At 53.4% G+C, this 17,305-nt stretch overlaps 1 protein-coding gene across 2 annotated transcripts; it reads right to left on the reverse strand.

The window, feature by feature from the left end:
• Window positions 1-1,210: 1,210 nt before the first annotated feature.
• DAPK3 (death associated protein kinase 3) lies at window positions 1,211-13,799 on the reverse strand. 2 transcript variants are annotated; one of them, XM_074939245.1, is made up of 9 exons: window positions 13,713-13,799; window positions 11,653-11,798; window positions 6,933-7,293; window positions 5,553-5,682; window positions 5,096-5,144; window positions 3,996-4,022; window positions 3,525-3,677; window positions 2,769-2,814; window positions 1,211-2,242 (listed from the first exon to the last, which is right to left on the reverse strand). In XM_074939245.1, exons 2-9 carry the CDS (start codon window positions 11,712-11,714, stop codon window positions 1,700-1,702), a joined length of 1,371 nt encoding a protein of 456 aa, XP_074795346.1. In that variant the 5' UTR covers window positions 11,715-11,798; window positions 13,713-13,799; the 3' UTR covers window positions 1,211-1,699. The 2 variants fall into 2 exon arrangements, with proteins under 2 accessions (XP_074795346.1, XP_074795347.1); XM_074939246.1 differs by lacking the exon at window positions 13,713-13,799 and adding an exon at window positions 11,950-12,551.
• Between the last annotated feature and the right edge of the window lie 3,506 nt (window positions 13,800-17,305).

A 17,305-nucleotide genomic window follows, 5' to 3' on the forward strand; every position in this document is an offset into this window, starting at 1 on the left:
AGGCTCCGAGAAGGAGCAGGAACAGCCCCAGCCAAGATGGCTCCAGAGAAACATCCAGGCCAGGAGGTACAGAAAAGGAGATGCAGACACCAGGCGTGGGGAGTTGACATGGACAGATATGTTCATGGCAGCCCCTGCTGCCATGAGAGCCGCAGCGCCCCCAGTGTATCTTGGGAAGATGCCTGCCTGGGTTCGGGATCCTAGACTCCCAGTGCTCTCCTGCCTTGGATAAAGCTGGGTCATTGATATGCAGGCCCGCAGGGAGGAACCGGGGCAGGAGAAGGCCAAACCCTGCCCTCATTAGGAGGAAAGGACTCAATTCTCCAACCCAGCACTGCCTCAGGAGAGCTCAGCCAGTCTCTTCCGCAGCCAGGATTGAGGGAGGTGCAAATTAAACCCTGGGAAAGGGCAAGGATCATGGAGAGGAGGCCCTAGCGTTACAGAGACCTTCCAGAGCATCCTGTGCAGCTGGGAACGGTGCCCAGAAGCCCTAAAGCAAGCCCAAGCCCCACAGATAACTAGCAACTGCTGGATGGGAGGCAGCTCTAGTCTCAACGGTTAGGATTATCGCAGCGTGATCAATTCTCCGCCCAGAATGGTAAGAAAATGTATTTCCAACTGCAGAGTGGCTTGGAGAGTTTAAAAAGAAATTCAAGCCCTCCCCCAGCTTGGGTCGCTGAGGGACAAAGGCAGTTCCCGAGAAGGAAAGAAGGTCACGCTGCTGAAACAACAGCTCTTGAGGAGACTGCAAATCAGTGAGAGAGATTCTACTGGCAAGAGTACTGACAGGCCGCCACTGTGCAAGCTGGCTGAGGAGGTCGGCTAAGGCGAGTTGCCCAGGTCAGGAGAACTCGACAGCCGGGTTAGGGGCTTCTAACTGGCCAGTCCATTTTTCCAAAGGGTTTGGCTCTTCCCTCTCCAAACGCGTCAGGAGCTATCAAGAGTCTGTACAAGGCACAGATCAGAGGCCCCTCCCTGAGCCATTCAGCTGTGGCCCACGGAACTAGTTTATCTGGAAACACCTGCTGGTCTCTCTCCCCAGAAAGAGAAGAGTCTTATGAACTTGCAAGAGCAGCTCCCGCTGTCGGGATGCTCTAGAAGTCCAAGCAACTGCAGTACCCAGGTCAGGATCATCACAGCCATGGCTGCAGGGAGTTAGAAGACAAGTCACAGCTTCACTGCTGGTGGTCAGAGTACGAGGGGGGGGGGGGGGGAATGGAACATTAAGAACGCTTAGCAAGGGATTTTGTTAATTTCAGAGTAAGAAACAGCTTAAGTCCTTGGACAAGGATTGGACCCACTCGCAAGTGATTAAGAGCTGCCATTGCCAATATACCCTCAAAACAGGGGGCTGGCCAGAGACCAGCCCATAAATAGTGCAGCCTTCTACTTCAATATAGTGGGGCAATATGGGGAAGACTACAGATCCCAGCATGCAGTGGGCTCAGCAGACTACAGTTTGGATCAGAAGCATTGCATGATGGGAGTTGTAGTGTCTAGGCTGTCATACCTAGATACTACATGCTGCAGCAATCTATTCTGGTTTTATGCCATTAATGTAGAGCCTCTTGGGCTCCTGGTGAATAGATGAAGCTCAAGTGGGCACAGATTGGGTGTCTCCCCTATACAGACCGTGGCAAAGGTATTCTCCCCACCACTGTGTCCTCCTCCCCAGCCCCACAAGCTCAGAGGATGAAGGCTAGCGGATGCTGCAGTCCCCCTCTCCAACCTGCAGCTTCTCCTGCTCCATTGACCACACCAGCTCCTGCACAAACTTCATCTCTGAGGCCACCTGCTTGGCCAGAGCCTCATAGCGGTTCTCCAGCTTCCGGTAGCGCCGTTTAAGCCCATTGGCCACCAGGAGGGTGCTCTTGGTCTCCTCCTGGGTCTGCTTTTTCAGGGCCTCTGTCTTCTGCAGCTCCTGCCGGATCTGGCGCAGGTCCTGGCTGATGCTCTCATTCTCCTCCTTGTACCAGGACTCCTTCTCCTCGTAGATGGAGCGCAAGGCTTCGATGTCCTCCCGGAAGGACTTCTTGTTCCTCTCCATCTCCCGGAGGCTCTCCTCAGCCGCAGCCACCTCCTCCAGGACCTTGGAGAAGCGCTCAAAGTTGATGTAGGTGTTGTTGGGGGGCATGCTGGAGTGGGACTTGATGGTGTACTCCTTGAGCCGAGTGGTCTTGAGACGCCGCCTCTCCGGCTTCTTGCCGTTGTCTTCGTTGCGGACGTTCCTCCTCTTGATCACCTGCAAGGAGAAGGGAAAACTCAGCTCTCGGGTACCATCCAGCATCAATGACTCTCCCCTCCCCCCTCCAGGCTGTGTGTTTAAAACAGCCTGACAGCAAGCCCTGCAGTTGCATTCACACCATATCCTTCACAGCATGGTTCACAGCCAGCCCACACGCAGTGCCGTTCCCCTACCTCCACGGTGCAAGCCAATATTGATGGAGACATGGCCTCCGGTCCCCCACTTCCCTGCCTGTAGAGAATTCCACATTGTTTTGCCCCCACCCCTGCTTCAAGGTTGGCCAGGAATCAGCTCCCTCTAGACCAAGTCAGCACAGCTGCTAGCTCTCTCCAGGCTGGTGGAGCAAATGAGAAGCAAAAGCCTCTTGCTTAAAGGGTGATGCCAAGTGCAAATTAAAGACAACACGATGAATGGCCGGATTCTCCAGAGGAGGCTGAGTGCGCGCCGTTCCCATCCATGGGAGTTGGGCTGTTCGGTACCTTTGGCAAACGGAGCCAGGCCACAAGAATTTATGGATTTTTACCTTAATCCAAGGATGCTCCAAGCTCTGGGCAATTGTCATCCGCTTCCTGCAACGACATTAGGTCTGGTTGTTAGAGGCTACAGCAGCTGGACCGAGCTTTTGGCCCGCTCGGGTCACTAGTTTTCAGATGAAACCCGCAGAGAGAGCTGGGCCGGTTATTCTCAGTCTCTGCTTTAATCCCACCAAGTGCCAGCTGTCAAATCAGCAGCAGCTTCCCAAACACAGGCTGTACTGTAATTATTTGCCTTCCTGCCCTGCGGACCCAACCGCTGCCCAAGGTGAACTAGCTTCTCTGCTAAGTGCGGGATCCCTGTTAGAGGGGAGCTAGCTTTCAGAGGCGCTGCAACGGCAGTCTGGTAACAGACTATTGTCCTGGAGAGACGAGAGCCAGTCCAGCAGCCCCCATTAAGCCTGCACACCTGGAGCAGCAGATATTTTGGCTTTGAGGATATTGTGCAAGACCGGACCTGTTGATGGTAGATAATAAGCAGCTGTCGGAGGCTACGGACGTGAGAAAACAGCACTTGTAGCTGATTTATGGCTTAAGACAGGGGCAGTCGCCTGCCATTCCGCTTACACGGAGTGTGCTCTGGGGTGACAACAAGCAGCAGGTTAGCCAAGCTCATCCACTGCACAATGGCAGCAAGAGGGAGGCTGGGGCTTTTCGAGGCTGCTGGCAGGGGGCAGTACTGGGCACACAGCAGACCGTCCCCACGCTTGCTCCCCACAGTTCGTTTCAACCGACTGGTCTCGTACTTGGGATCCTTGACGAGCAGGCGCCGGATGAAGTCCTTGGCCAGCTCGCTGGTGTTGCTGAAATACTCCTCGTCGAAGTCATAGTTCACAGCAGAGATGTTCGTCAGGGTCTCTTGCTTCGTTTCGCCCAGGAACGGAGAGGCGCCACTTAGACTGCAGGGAGAGATCAGACCCCGCTCTGGCCAACAGCACCAAGCCCTGCCGCTCACTCCCAAACTCCAGCTCTGCAGGACTCATGCAGCCCCCAGGAGGAACTAACATTACTTTGGTTCCTCTGACCTTGGTCACATTTGGGGGGGGGGGGGGGGGGAGTAGAGGACTGATGGACTCACCCCAGGGTCAGGCAGTGACTCAGTGGCAGAGCTGGGTGTAGGACCCAGGAGTCCTGAATCCCAGCCCTTGACAACACAGTCTCCTCAGGCACAGAAGAGCATATTCTTACCCAGAGAGAAGAATTGTCTTTATACTCACAGAATGTATGTGATGACCCCGATGCTCCTAGGGGGGAGAGAGAGAAGACATAAGATTACTGCATTGTAGATCAGTTTTTAGTCAGGTCTTTCCTCACTCCAGCCTCAAGTCTTTCAGGTTTTCCAACAGAGGGCACAGGTTAGCGACAGATCGGTCCATCCTGCAGTCAGCTTTCCCCAAGATTTCACCTTTCCCTTAGCACAGACGTTTTCTAGGTCTAGGACAAGGTTCCCTGTTAGCGTCCCAAGTTAAAGATCAAAGCTCAGGACAGGGAATCCGGGGTTGGGTTATTTCAATAGAAACATCCAGGATGCGGAAGTCTTCCAAATCCCATTCAGCCTTCAGTGATTACAGGCCTATCCCGAGCCCTGGCCCACAAGCCCAACACCCACCCACCCCCACCCCAGAGCTAGATTTAGCAGCATTCAAAGAGACCAGTCTGTCTGAAAGTCGGATTGGCAAGGCCCACCAGGAATTAAAGGCCTGCCCTCTTCAGAGAGAGAGGTACCACAGAACCAGGTATCGACCTGGGACAATAGATGAAGCACAGGAACAGGAGTGAGGGACAAAAATATATAAAAGCAGGGAATTAGATGGGGACGCTGAGCAGAGAGCAACGGGGTCAGCAGACCCCAGCCAGAACACTGCCTGGATACGCAAGACAACCAAGGGACAGAAACAAGCCCCACAGATGCAGAATCCCCTCCTCCCAGACTGATTGCCAGTGCCAGGCTGACAGCCCCACAGACTGAAGCAACCCATTTACCTACAAGAATGTACCACATACATATTAGCACTACAAGCTAGTCTATGGGCCAAGACAGCACATGGCCCGCTAGCTAGCATATCAGCTGGTCTGAGCCACTTCCCTCACATTGAGCACCCCTTAAGCACGGCTTAGAGGGACTCCCCTCCAGCAACAAGACGACGGTTCAGTCTCCAGGTGCATTTAATTCTTGGCCTCTGTAAGGAAGCTGCCAGCTGGTGTCTACCACAGAGACGGTACAAATACCTGCTCACTAAGAACTGGGCCGAAGCCACCCACATCAGATGTTCTACAACGGGCCTGTGGTTATGATGGAGTGTCATGGCATACTCACCACATGTCAGCCTCCAGCCCCAAGGGCTCGTAGTTCACGATTTCAGGGGCTTTAGAAGGAGAGAGACAGACAAAGTTATGCTGCAGGGAAAATCCACTGCAAGCAGCTTCAGCCATCTCGTGCAACGACTCAAACCCTCACCCAACTGGACATAGCCAGAGCTTTGGTGATACTTTGACATCCCCAGGAGAAAAGAGCTGTAGTAAGGGTACCCAAATCTCGCCCAGTCCAGGGCTGCACTGGCAGCTTCCTCCGACTCAGGGCGGTCCTGGCTACACAGCTGATAGAGCGAAGGGAGGCCGTTGTGGACTCTGATACACAGGGGCAGCATGCAGGAATACAGCTCCCAGCCAGCCACCCTGGCTCTCCTTCGCTGCGAAGTCACAGGGCATCTTTCCCAGATTCAAACAAGCCTCCGGAACCCCGCGAGCCGCCACCGTCCCACTTCCCCTCTTACCTACAAACTCCGGGGTCCCAAAGATGTTTTTGAACTCGTTCCCTGCTTCGATTTTGTGAGCAATGCCGAAGTCGATGAGTTTGATGCGGGGGTTTGGCACGTTCTTGTCCAGCAGCATGATGTTCTCAGGCTGGAGAGAAGCAAAAGCAGCACGGCTTTTTCATATTGCCTTCCAGCAACGCTCACTAAGATCCTTTGAGTGCAACTCTATACTGGAAAGAGACATCCTGTGATTCCCTATCCCCCTTTCCCCCCTCAGGCTTGGTCTAGCTCAGAGTTAGGTCAACGTAAGGCAGCTTATGGTGGTGCCAGGGCTGGGGGCGGAGCTCAAGCTGTTGGCCCCAGGGCAGGGGTGGGGCTCCAGCTGTCAGTTCCCCCCACCCAGTTAAATCAGTGAAAGTGCTCCTGGTGAGGGTGCGACAGCCAACAGAGGGGGCATAGCATGGACACGAACCACCAACCTAGCTCAGGTCAAATTAATTTTTTAGCATAGATCAGGCTTCAGCCATCTCCGCTCAGAACACGGCTTTCCAAGCTGCCAGCCCAGCAGACTCTGCCTGGGATCTGAAAGGCAGCTTGCTCTCCCGCAGCTGTACCGCCGCTGCCGAGGGGAGTTAAAAATGCACGCAGCAGGAAGTAGAGACTAAGCAGCACACGAAGCAAGTGTGGCTGGTGTGGAACCATTTCTACGTGGTTATTTCAAACCTCCACTCAGAATGCCACAGATAAGCCTCAGCTGCAGCTGAGACCCTGGACTCAATGCTCAGTGACTTTACACAAGCACTGTGTGTATTTTGCTACTGTGGTTGTGTTTACTGTCTCTCAAGAGCCCTTCACCGCCTATCCCAGCTTCACCTGCCCAGGCAAAGCACAGGGTATCCGATCTGGGTTCAGTGTTTTGCATCTGTGCTTACACACTTCGGTTTGACTCCAAAGCAACAGGCCGGAGTCTGATCACGGACATGCCAGCAAACACCCAGAGTACTCCGCCAGAGTAAACCATTTGGCACCAGTGCAAACGAGAGCAGAATTCAGCCCATGTGTTTGGTTCAGAGGGCTTGGGAAGTGTAGACAAAAGCAAGTCCTGATTGCTTGGTCTATGCCTCACCTCGAAAAGCACACCTCATTTCCCATCCCCCGCGGCACCACACCACACCCCACCCCACCCAAGAACAAAGAGCGCCAACTACTGGACCACGAACGATTTCCCGCAGCAGCCCTTGGAGCCGACCGGCTTTGTTCTCATTTAGCTGAGGGAAAAAAAAATCTAATGATATCAACGCACAAGATGGAGCCGGCCTCACAGCCAACGGGTCTGTCCACACTGACTCCTCTGCATCTAGCAGGCAAGGGCCCTGGGCATCATAGGCCGAAACTTACCTTCAGGTCGAAGTGCGCTATGCGCTTGGAATGCAAGTAGTGGACCCCATCCAGGATCTGTTTGAGGAACTGGGTGGCCTCTTCCTCCGTCAGAGACTCCTTCTCAGCCAGGAAGTCAAAGAGCTCGCCCCCCGAGACCAGCTCCAGGATCAGCACCACGTCCGTCTTGTTCTCGAAGATGTCGTGGAGCGTGATGATGTTGGGGTGCTGGATCTCCCGCAGGATGTCCACCTCCCTCTCGATCTCCTCCCGGCTCACGCCCCGCCGGCTGGACGACAGGCGCCGCTTCTTGATGAACTTGGCTGCATACTCCAGGCCGCTTTTCTTCTCCCGGCACTTCCGCACAATGGCGAACTGGCCACTGCATGGGGAGAGGGGACGCAGCAGTTAATAAGATGTCTCCTCACTGGCACCTGCCTGGAGGAATCGGTGACTGCAATGGGGCAGCTACAGTCTGCTATGTTTTAAAGAGATCTCCCATTGGTGCGTTTCCTCACTGAGAAGGGTACAACTCCTGACAAACCCGCTGGGAGCCACAGTGCTTCCATGGGCAGCAGGTGAAGCCCTTCCACTCGACTCCAGGTCTAAGCGTCTGCCTTCTCCATGCACCACTTGGCCAACTCAGGGATGGTGGCATCATGGACTCTGAGAAAGCTGAGCACCAAGGCAGAATAAAAGCCCCTTTCTTGGAGGGCACACTTCAGCCGCCTGTGGAGTACAAACAGACCGAACTGCTGCCGAGCCAGGACAGATCAATAGCTCAGCTCATCCCCTGTGGTTGTCAATACGTGATGCATCAGATGCAGGATTGGAATAAACCGATATCGCCACTATGTGCTGCTGTGCTGGGTAGGATGAAGGAAGGAAGGAACGAACTTCCCTCCTGGCTGCAGCTAGCATTCAGTTAACATCCTAGAGCGTGAGGATTGATGGCCCACGCTGGTTTTATCCTAAGTACTGCAGATGCTATTCTGATTCATACAAATCTCTGGCCCTTCCTTGAAACGTATTAATCTACCCAGGTATCAGGAAGAGTATCATGGTAACAATGTGATTATGCTGCTTAGGCATTGGTGCAATATCCTGCTGAAACATAGCCCTATAACTTGTGGTTCAGTGCCGGAATCAGGCAGAGTTCCCGTGGTCTGATGATCACAATGGTCCCTTCCGGCCTTCAGATTTACGAAACTAGCGGCTCAAGAGTTCCAACCACCATTCCAGAGCACCCCGAGATGTCAATTTCATCGTGAGGAGCATTTGGGGAGAAGGGTGCCTGTGCAACTGACCCAGGCTGTAACGCTCGGCGCTTACAGAGCTCTTTAGATTTGCAAGTGCTTTATGAATACTAATTTATAACACATGCCCCCCGCCATGGTCTACATCAGTGACACCCCCATTTTACAAGCAGGAAAAGCAAGGCTCTGAGAGGGGACGTTACTGACACACAGGGAGTCAGCGACAGAGTCAAAAAACAGAACCCAGGGAATCCTGACCCCACCCAGTCCCTTGATCTACCCACTAAACCTCTGAAAGTTACATGCGCAGATTTAGGTGCATTTCTTCTTCTTCCTGGGAGGATCAAAATTAACTGCCCCTGCGTTAGGGTGACCAGATACCAAGTGTGAGAAATCGGGACTGGCGGTGGGGACTAATAGGAGCTTATAAAAGAGAGACAGCCCCAAATATCGGGACAGTCCCGATAAAATAGGGACATCTGGTCACCCTACCCTGCATCGTCATCCTCCTCATTACACTGCCAGCATTTCCGCCTCCAATGGTGTTATTTACATTTTTAAACAGTGACATCAAGGCTCGCTTCATTGGTTGGCAGCTGCTGGGCCTGAACTTTCCATAAAAGGCTGCACTCAGACAGGAAACAGTCAGAGCTGATCAATGCTAAAGGCTTCCCAGACTCCCACCAGCAAAACCCAGCAGTCTGGCTGGAGGAGAGAGTGCTGCACAGGGGAGGAAGAAGCAGGGCTACGAAGCATGAAGTGTCTAACAAACCAACGTCTTCTAGGAAATGCAGAAATAAGGAGGTCACCTTGCCCTTAACTCTCCCTGTTGGGACAGAGAAGTGATGAAATATTCACACACCAAAGGAGAGAGACAGCCAGAGCAGTAAAGACCTAGTGATTCCCTGGATTCCTTCTCCAGGGAGCACGAGGCACACCCTTTTTAAGATGCTCACCCCTTTATAAACACATTAGTCAAACCCAAAGCACAGAGGAAGGGGGAACCACTTGCCTCCTTTAAAAATCTTGTGCCCCCCCCCCCCCAGCACCCATCTCTCTTCACTGCCACAGTGGTCAACCTTCCAGCTGCCTGAACAAGAGGGAACAAGAGGAATTCATGCTGCTCCTTGCTCAGCTGGATGGGTTGGTGACACAAAACTCCTTCCCAGGGGGCTGGGGAGCCCAGAGATTAGAGGAACCCATGAAACAAACCTTTGTCTGCTGCCCAAGAAAGCAGAACTACAGCAGCAGCAGGCTGGTCCAGCAGACTTGAAAAGAGAATTCAACTAAAGATCAACAGGCCCAAGAATGTAACCCTAAAAGCCTCTGGAAGAGCTCACCTGAAGAGCTGCCAGCTCTTATGCCCGGCAATGGAGAAGACCGATTACCATCTCAAGGTAAACAGAAGGAGCCACCTATGCACTGCAGCATGGGCCAGACCCACAAAGCCCCACGCCAATACCCCTGCCCAGGTAACACTCCCAGCCTGTCCACCTTCTAGGAGCGGAGGGAGGATTGCTTGGAAAACGCTTTGAGCCTGTGCAGGGTTCTAACAAGCGTCATTCTTATTTAAAGACCAACAGGGCCACCTGTGCGGTTACAGCCCTCAAAAGGAAAATACTGTCCCTAAGGAACTCCCGAGTGATATTCCCATACACAACACTGCTTAGCTAGCAGCAGAGGACGCTGAAGGCAGTCCAAAGAACATCTAACGTTGCACGTTATTTAAACCAGAGACACCATGGCAATCACCAGCTAGGTTTAGATGCCGAAGTCTAATGCCAAACTTAAATGCCATTCACACACACACACGGATCAGAATTTTTCTGGGCTTGCTACACCCGAACCACTTTAACTCTGCTTCTACAGTTCAGACTTGGAATGCAGACTTCTTCAAAGGACACCACCAACTTCAATTTGATTCAGAAGATTAATTTGGTGGGGAAAGGTTTTCTAAGAAGCCTAAGATCATCAGAAACGTTCCCACCAAAGGATTTTTCCATTTTTATTGTAATGTTTACAAGCAAGCATTCCCCTACAGAGTCAAACTCCAGCACGGCAGTACTCCAGTGGTACTCAGACCTCAGTGGTTCAGGAGTTAAATTAGCCATCAGTGTTACCCAAAAGAGCCACAGGTGGGTGAATTCATTGTTTCGTTTCCTATTTGTATAGATCATTCTCACAGCAAAATGACTGACCAAGTATTATCATCTTAGCAACTACAACTGGTTAATAACATAGTAAAGGCACCCTGATTGGTTAATAATTCAATCACATGGTGTTTTAATATCGTGTGCTGCAAAGAGCCGCGGGAGACACGTTAAAGAGCCACTGGCGGCTCACGAGTCTGTCTGAATATCACTGTGCTAGGCCATAAGCCATTTGGAACAGGAGCCGCATCTTCCTATGGGTTTGTATAGCACCTGGAGCAAAGGCCTCCACCGAGTGGGAGCTTTGGGCACTGCTGTAACAAACAGCAGCTGAATCAACCACCCCAAAAGCTTGGGGAGAGTTTATTTTTATGCTAAGGCATGGAACCCAGCTAAGATCCACACAGGTTTTGCATCCAGCGTGAATAAGCCCAGTTTGTACGCAACACAACAGCCTCCTCTTCCCGCGTTCTAAAGACGGCCTAGCTTCTGCCGAAAGGCAAAGATGATTCATACCAGAAACGTGCCCCAAACATGCAGAGCGACTGAGACACCAACGAAGAATGCTAAGCAACCCACAGTCATCTGTTCGAGGCAGGGCAGAGCCAGCCAAACAGGGACATGAGGTGAGCTTATGGGGAAAAAGAGCCAGAGCGCCACTAAAAAAGGAGTGAATTGTAAATAAAAATGCTTGGCCCTTCTAGGAGGGCCTGTCACCGTATGGTCTCTCTCATTGGCCTAATGAATATTTAATTATTTACACAAATGGAATGACTCCAGCAAGAGAGATTGAGTCCTCCCCCCACTCCCACCCCCATCGGGCTGGCTGGAGCTCTGTTGAAACTCCACCCTGAACATGAGAAACTTTCCCCAACTGAAGTAGAATCGAAACCGGCCCATTCCCATAAAAAGTTTGTTTCAACGAATGAACTTTGTCCAGCCAAAAAAAAAAAAAAAAAGCGGTGTAAAAACAAATCCCCAACCAGCTCAAGTTTTAAATATTCATTAACCCTCACGCGACCCATGCCAGGAGATGGATAAGGGATATAAACAGATTTCTTAACCTACCACTGCACTAGAGCTGGCTCTGGAGAAAGACACAGCAGAACTGCCCAACACTTTGAAACAGCAAGCCATAGAGAATCTCACACCTGACTGAACACACAGAGCGGGAACATGGAAACAGGGTGTCATGACCAGAAATGGAATTTGACTAAGGTAGCAAAAGAAACGCCATGGGTTTATTTAATGACTAGAAATGGTCAGGCTCTTGGCTTTATGGCTAGGAGACGGTACCACCCACAGCAGAGCAGGCCCCCTAGTTAGCAGACTTACCTGCCCAGCTCTTCTCCCATCTCATAATGGTCCTCCACATTCTCCTGCCTGAAGGTGGACATGGCTGCCAGACCAAAAGGAGCCCGGCCCACGCTTCGGAGAGCCAAAGTTTCCCCTGCTCCACGTGCAGACAGCACAGTTCAACTCTGGAAGGAGATAAGGGAAACGGGAGAGAATTGTTATGCCCCAGTCAGCCACAGACATCCCAGCGCCGTGGGATGAGCAACAGAACCGCTGCATGACACAGCGGCACCTGCTCTAAACTGGATACAAGAGATGAATGAGCCCCGCACTTACGTTGCATCTATTTCTCGTTCATTCGCACCCAGCCAAGGCAGGACTGATCCCTGCAGTCTGCACTCCAGGGTTATGATTCATGTCCCCACACGGCTCATGGGAAGATATTTCAGTCTAGCCGATTATTACGTAGCTCCTAGAGGCTACTAGCAGAGCCCCATGGTGCTGTAGAGACACACAGCAAGAGACTGTCCCTGCCCAAGGACTGGCCCATAATCACAGAGGGAGTCTGTGGCACAGCCAGGAATTAAACCCACATCTCGTGAGTCCTAGTCCAGTGCTATGACGCCGAAACCATCATTCTTTGTCCCTCAGCCACCCTCCTTCCCACATTTTGGTTCAGCTTCCCCAACACCCTCTGCTAAGGGAGAGGAAAGATCACCCTCCCCTACTCAGCCCCATGACAGCACTGGGGAAGACCCCTAAATAAGTCGCCAGGCCCTGGATGGAGGCCACGTGTGGCTCAATCAGCAAATTGATTTTATAAAATCTGAAAGAGGGGGAAGCAAAGCTAAGCTTGTTACGATGTCTCCACTCTGCCCACTGGGGTGCACTGGAGGAGAAAGATCTACACAAAGGAACTTCAGCCTTCCCCTAACACCCCCACACACACACACACACACACACAAGCAAGCCTCACCCTCTCACCACACTCCAACAACAATACAAGAATTACTGTCCCCATGGGTGCAGGAACAATGTGTATACTGGGGTGCTGAGAGCCATCGAACCAAACTGTAAACCCTGTATGTGATGTTTCAGAGTAACAGCCGTGTTAGTCTGTATTCGCAAAAAGAAAAGGAGTACAAATTGGTTAGTCTCTAAGGTGCCACAAGTACTCCTTTTCTTTTTCCTGTATGTGATGGCAACCACGTCAGGCCAGGAGGTGCGGCAGTAGCCCCAATTCCAGCACCTATGAATGTCCCCAAGTTACATCTGCCTGGAGCAAAACACAACCCTCCACCCCTAACCCCTTACCCCCGCTCTACTCCTCGGCCCAACACAGTCCCCTGCCTTGACCCCTAACTCCCACACAGCCCCCTGCCACACTCCCTACCTATACAGAGCCCCCACTCCCTATGGCCTGCCCCCACACAATCCCCCGCCCTGCCCCCTAGCCCCCACACAACCCCCTGCCCCACTCCCTATGGCCCACCCCAACACAGCCCCCTAGCCCCCCCACAGCCCTCCACCTTGCCCCCAAGCCCCCACACATAGCCCCCCCATGGCCCGCCACCACACAGCCCCCTGCCCTGCCCCCTATCCCCCACACTTCCCCCTGCCCCCTCACACACTGCCCCCACATGGCCCGCCCCCACACAATCCCCCACCCTGCCCCCTAGCCCCCACACAACCCCCTGCCCCACTCCCTATGGCCCACCCCAACACAGCCCTCCAGCCCCCCCACAGCCCTCCACCTTGCCCCCAAGCCCCCACACATAGCCCCCCCATGGCCCGCCACCACACAGCCCCCTGCCCTGCCCCCTATCCCCCACACTTCCCCCTGCCCCCCTCACACACTGCCCCCACACATCCCCCTGCCCCCTCACACACTGCCCCCACACAATCCCCCACCCTGCCCCTAGCCCCCATACATCCCCCCGCCCCACTCACACACTGCCCCCCATGGCCCGCCCCCACACAACCCCCCGCCTCACTTCCCGACCCCACAGAGCCGCCCCGAGCCCCGCCGCACCCCACAGGGCCCCCACTCCCCAGCGGCCGCAGCCGGCCGAGCCCCGGCCCCGCTCCGGACCCCGCACCTGGGCCCGCAGCCGCCGCATTCCGACGCTCCCGGCTCCTTCCCCTCGCCCCACGCCCACCATTGGCTGAGCCGCGGCGCCTACGTCACCGCAGCCAGCCCGGCCCCGTGCGCGCCATTGGCCGAGCCGGCAGCGCGTCACCGGGTAAAGCCTGGCCCTGGAGGGAGGGGGCGGGGGCTGCAGCTCGGAGCCACGCCGGGATTCCCGGGAGGCGGGGCTCCCCCTGGCCCCGCCCCCTCCGGGCGGAGAGCTCCGCTATGGACCTCCGTCCTATCCCTGCCCCACCCCGCCAGGCAGCAGGACTCCCCTATGCCCCCCCACTCTACTGCCCCCTGTGGCCCGGCTCCTGCCCCATCTCCAGAGTTTCCTCTGCCCACCCCACCCCACCTCCACTGCTGCTCACATCCCTTCCTTCCTTGTTCCTCGTCATGTGCTGACGTGCCCCAGCCCTACAGAGATTTCCCCCCCCCCGTACCACACACCCCTTCTCCAGGGGAGGGGAGGTGGGCTCCACCCCACCCCTGTACCACCACCCCCCTTCTCCAGGGGAGCGGAGGTGGGCTCCCCTCCACCCCTGTACCACCACCCCCCTTCTCGAGTGGAGGGGGGCTCCCCTCCACCCGTGTACCAGCCCCCCCTTCTCCAGGGGAGCGGAGGTGGGCTCCCCTCCACCCCTGTACCACCACCCCCCTTCTCGAGTGGAGGGGGGCTCCCCTCCACCCGTGTACCAGCCCCCCCTTCTCCAGGGGAGTGGAGGTGGGCTCCCCTCCACCCCTGTACCGCCACTCCCCTCTTCTCCAGGGGAGCGGAGGGGGCTCCCCTCCTCCCAGCTGCAGAAAACACGCAGGAGGTGGACTTGCTTCTGTCTGTTTTAACCCTTGCAAACAGACACGCTCCTCCATGCGCCAGGCTGCAGTGGGGCTGGACTCCCAGCCGTCACTGGGAGTTTTAGGCACAGTTCAATGCCTGCTGTGTATCCGTGTCTAACAGCTGCCGAGCCGGGAGATCAGAGTAGTACCTCCCTGCCTTTCCACACCCACAATGTTCCAGGGCGGCGGAGCCAGCGACATGTCGGTTGTTAGTCACAGCGGTGTGGATTTTAAAATCATTATTTTCAACTATACAATTTAAGAACAGAGGCCCTGTCCGCACTGCTTGGGTGAACCCATGGCACTTACTGTACGGGTCCTTCAATCTCCCCCTCCCACATTTTGGTGTAACCTTTTATGTCCTATCCTCCATGGAAGAGGTGGCTGCACTGGCTTGGAAGCTGTTTGGGGCAGGGACCATCTTGAAAGATACATGTAATTTTAACACTTTCACCTTTTGGTGCTTTTCATCCATAGATTTCCCCGTCCTTTCCAATGGTATTGTGCTGGCAAGTGTCCTTTGCTGCAGGTGTGTCAATTTATTGAGAGTCTTTGGGCTCAACATGAGGGCCCCTGGACTCTTCATTCCCCACATTTAATATTATGCTCCCAAGGTGGGCAGAAAAGACCACTCACCCTTGCACGGTGCTTTGTGCAGAATGCAGCAGACAGAGCTGTGGCTGCTCTTACTTCAAACACCTCTCCGTGCTGGGCTGACAGAGCAATGTTTGAACAGACCGTGTTTCTCAAATGCCAAAAAAACCTGATACCTCCTGACATTTCTGAGCCAAATCCCACATTTTATTTAACAGCACCGAAGCCGTTTCCTTGAAGGTGACTGCCCTCCTCCTTTCTTGTAGAGTTGTGCTAAGAGGCAGCTGGATAACAGCTCTCACGAGCAGAGCAGGCAGCCCAAACATCTACACTGCTGCCTTACGCGCCCCAGCCCAAGTCAGCGGACACAGGCCAGCTCTGTTTTATTGCAATGTAGACATGCTATGAAGAATCAAACTTGAGAGTAAGAGCTGCTCCTTTGCCTTTGGATGTGGGACTTGGCTTCTCTCCACCACTGGCATCACTTGAGGGGGGGGGGGGGGGGCAGACTGCAAAACACCGATTGGATGGGTAGGAGATAAGTTGTAACTCAAGCTACTGCACCCACACCATGGAACTAGCTGGACCTGAACTGTTGAACTTAAGCCGTGCTGATGGGCCAGTTAGCTGGAGCTTAAGGCATCCTTAATTTGCGCTAGAGGTGAGCATGGAGGGCCATCATGCTACAGACAAAACTCTCATTGTAGTTTAGTTCACGTGAACAGTACAGTGAAGATAAGCCCAGGGAGAAGCTGGTAAGCACCCATGTGAGTTCAGTACACCCACCTACAGCCAGCAGTAGGAGCTGCATCAGTAGGGATGACGTAGGCAAGGCAGGTGAGGTAATATTGGACCAGCTGTTGGTAAGAGAGAGACAAGCCTTCAAAGCTCTTTTTCAGGTCTGGAACAGATCTTCCATTCAAGGCAGAGTGGCCTGTTAACACCACTGCAGTCATAGGACAAAAAAACAGGGGTTGTGGGTTACAGATTGTTGTAATAAGCAATAAAGCCAGTGTCTGGTCAGTGCATGATTTTTAGTCTAGCAAAGGAATGAATTTAAGCTCCCAGGCTTGTCTTTTGAAAGGATTGTGCAGGCTTCTAGACGGACGAGGACTGATAGCTCAGAGATTGCTTTGTAGGGAAAAGCGTTCACCCATACGTAAGGTTAGGATTCAGTCATGGCTATTTTTAGTAAAAGTCGGTGACAGGTCATGGGCTATAAACATGGAAGCCTATGACCTGTCCCTGACTTTGACTAAAAATACCCAGCAGGGAGGATGGACAGAGCACTGCTGGGCTTGCAGATGCTCCATCCCCATCACTCCTGCACAAGGGGCTGACTACTCCTGCGCTAACCCCAGCCACTGCTCTGGCAGACCAGGAGCCACTGCTCCAGTGGACTCAAGGCTGGTTGCCGGTGAGCTCTTTGGCACCCCCGAGCTTGGCCCCTGCTCTGTGGCTGACTGCTGCTCCAGCCCTGCCCAAAAAGATGACACAGAGGTCCCAAAAAGTCACCAAATCTGTCACAGAATCATATCCTTAACTATAGTTGATGAGGTGTTTTTGTCTTGTTTTCCTATGGGAGTTCATTCAAGAGCATAGTGATTGTCTGGGTTCAGCCACCTAGCATTATTGAGGCATTTGGCACACTGAATGAGGTATACCTATTGTGATGGGCATGTGTAGGATCCATTGACCTTGAAAGGTTTCAGAGTAACAGCCGTGTTAGTCTGTATTTGCAAAAAGAAAAGAAGTACTTGTGGCACCTTAGAGACTAACCAATTTATTTGAGCATAAGCTTTCGTGAGCTACAGCTCACTTCATTGGATGCAGTGAAACCTTGAAAGGTTTGTTGAACATTGTAGCAGTGCAGATGGCTGCAGATTTTGCATCTGTACTTCGGACAGGGTCCGGTGCTATTTTGTGTCCCGGTCAGTGGGGAGCTTGCTTTGGATAAGTTTGAAGGGGGGTAATATCTGAAGGCCAGAAGTGCTAGGTTCAGAAAAGATTTTTCAGAATGTTTAAAGGCCACATCATCTTGAATGGTCCCTTCTGTGTGCTTTAGGCTAATCTATCTCTTTCACCTTGCATTTTGCTGCACCAGTGGGAGTATATTTCCCAGAAGAGCTC

This window comes from Natator depressus, chromosome 25 (assembly GCF_965152275.1).
Source record: "Natator depressus isolate rNatDep1 chromosome 25, rNatDep2.hap1, whole genome shotgun sequence".
In the NCBI taxonomy this organism is placed as follows: domain Eukaryota; kingdom Metazoa; phylum Chordata; order Testudines; family Cheloniidae; genus Natator; species Natator depressus.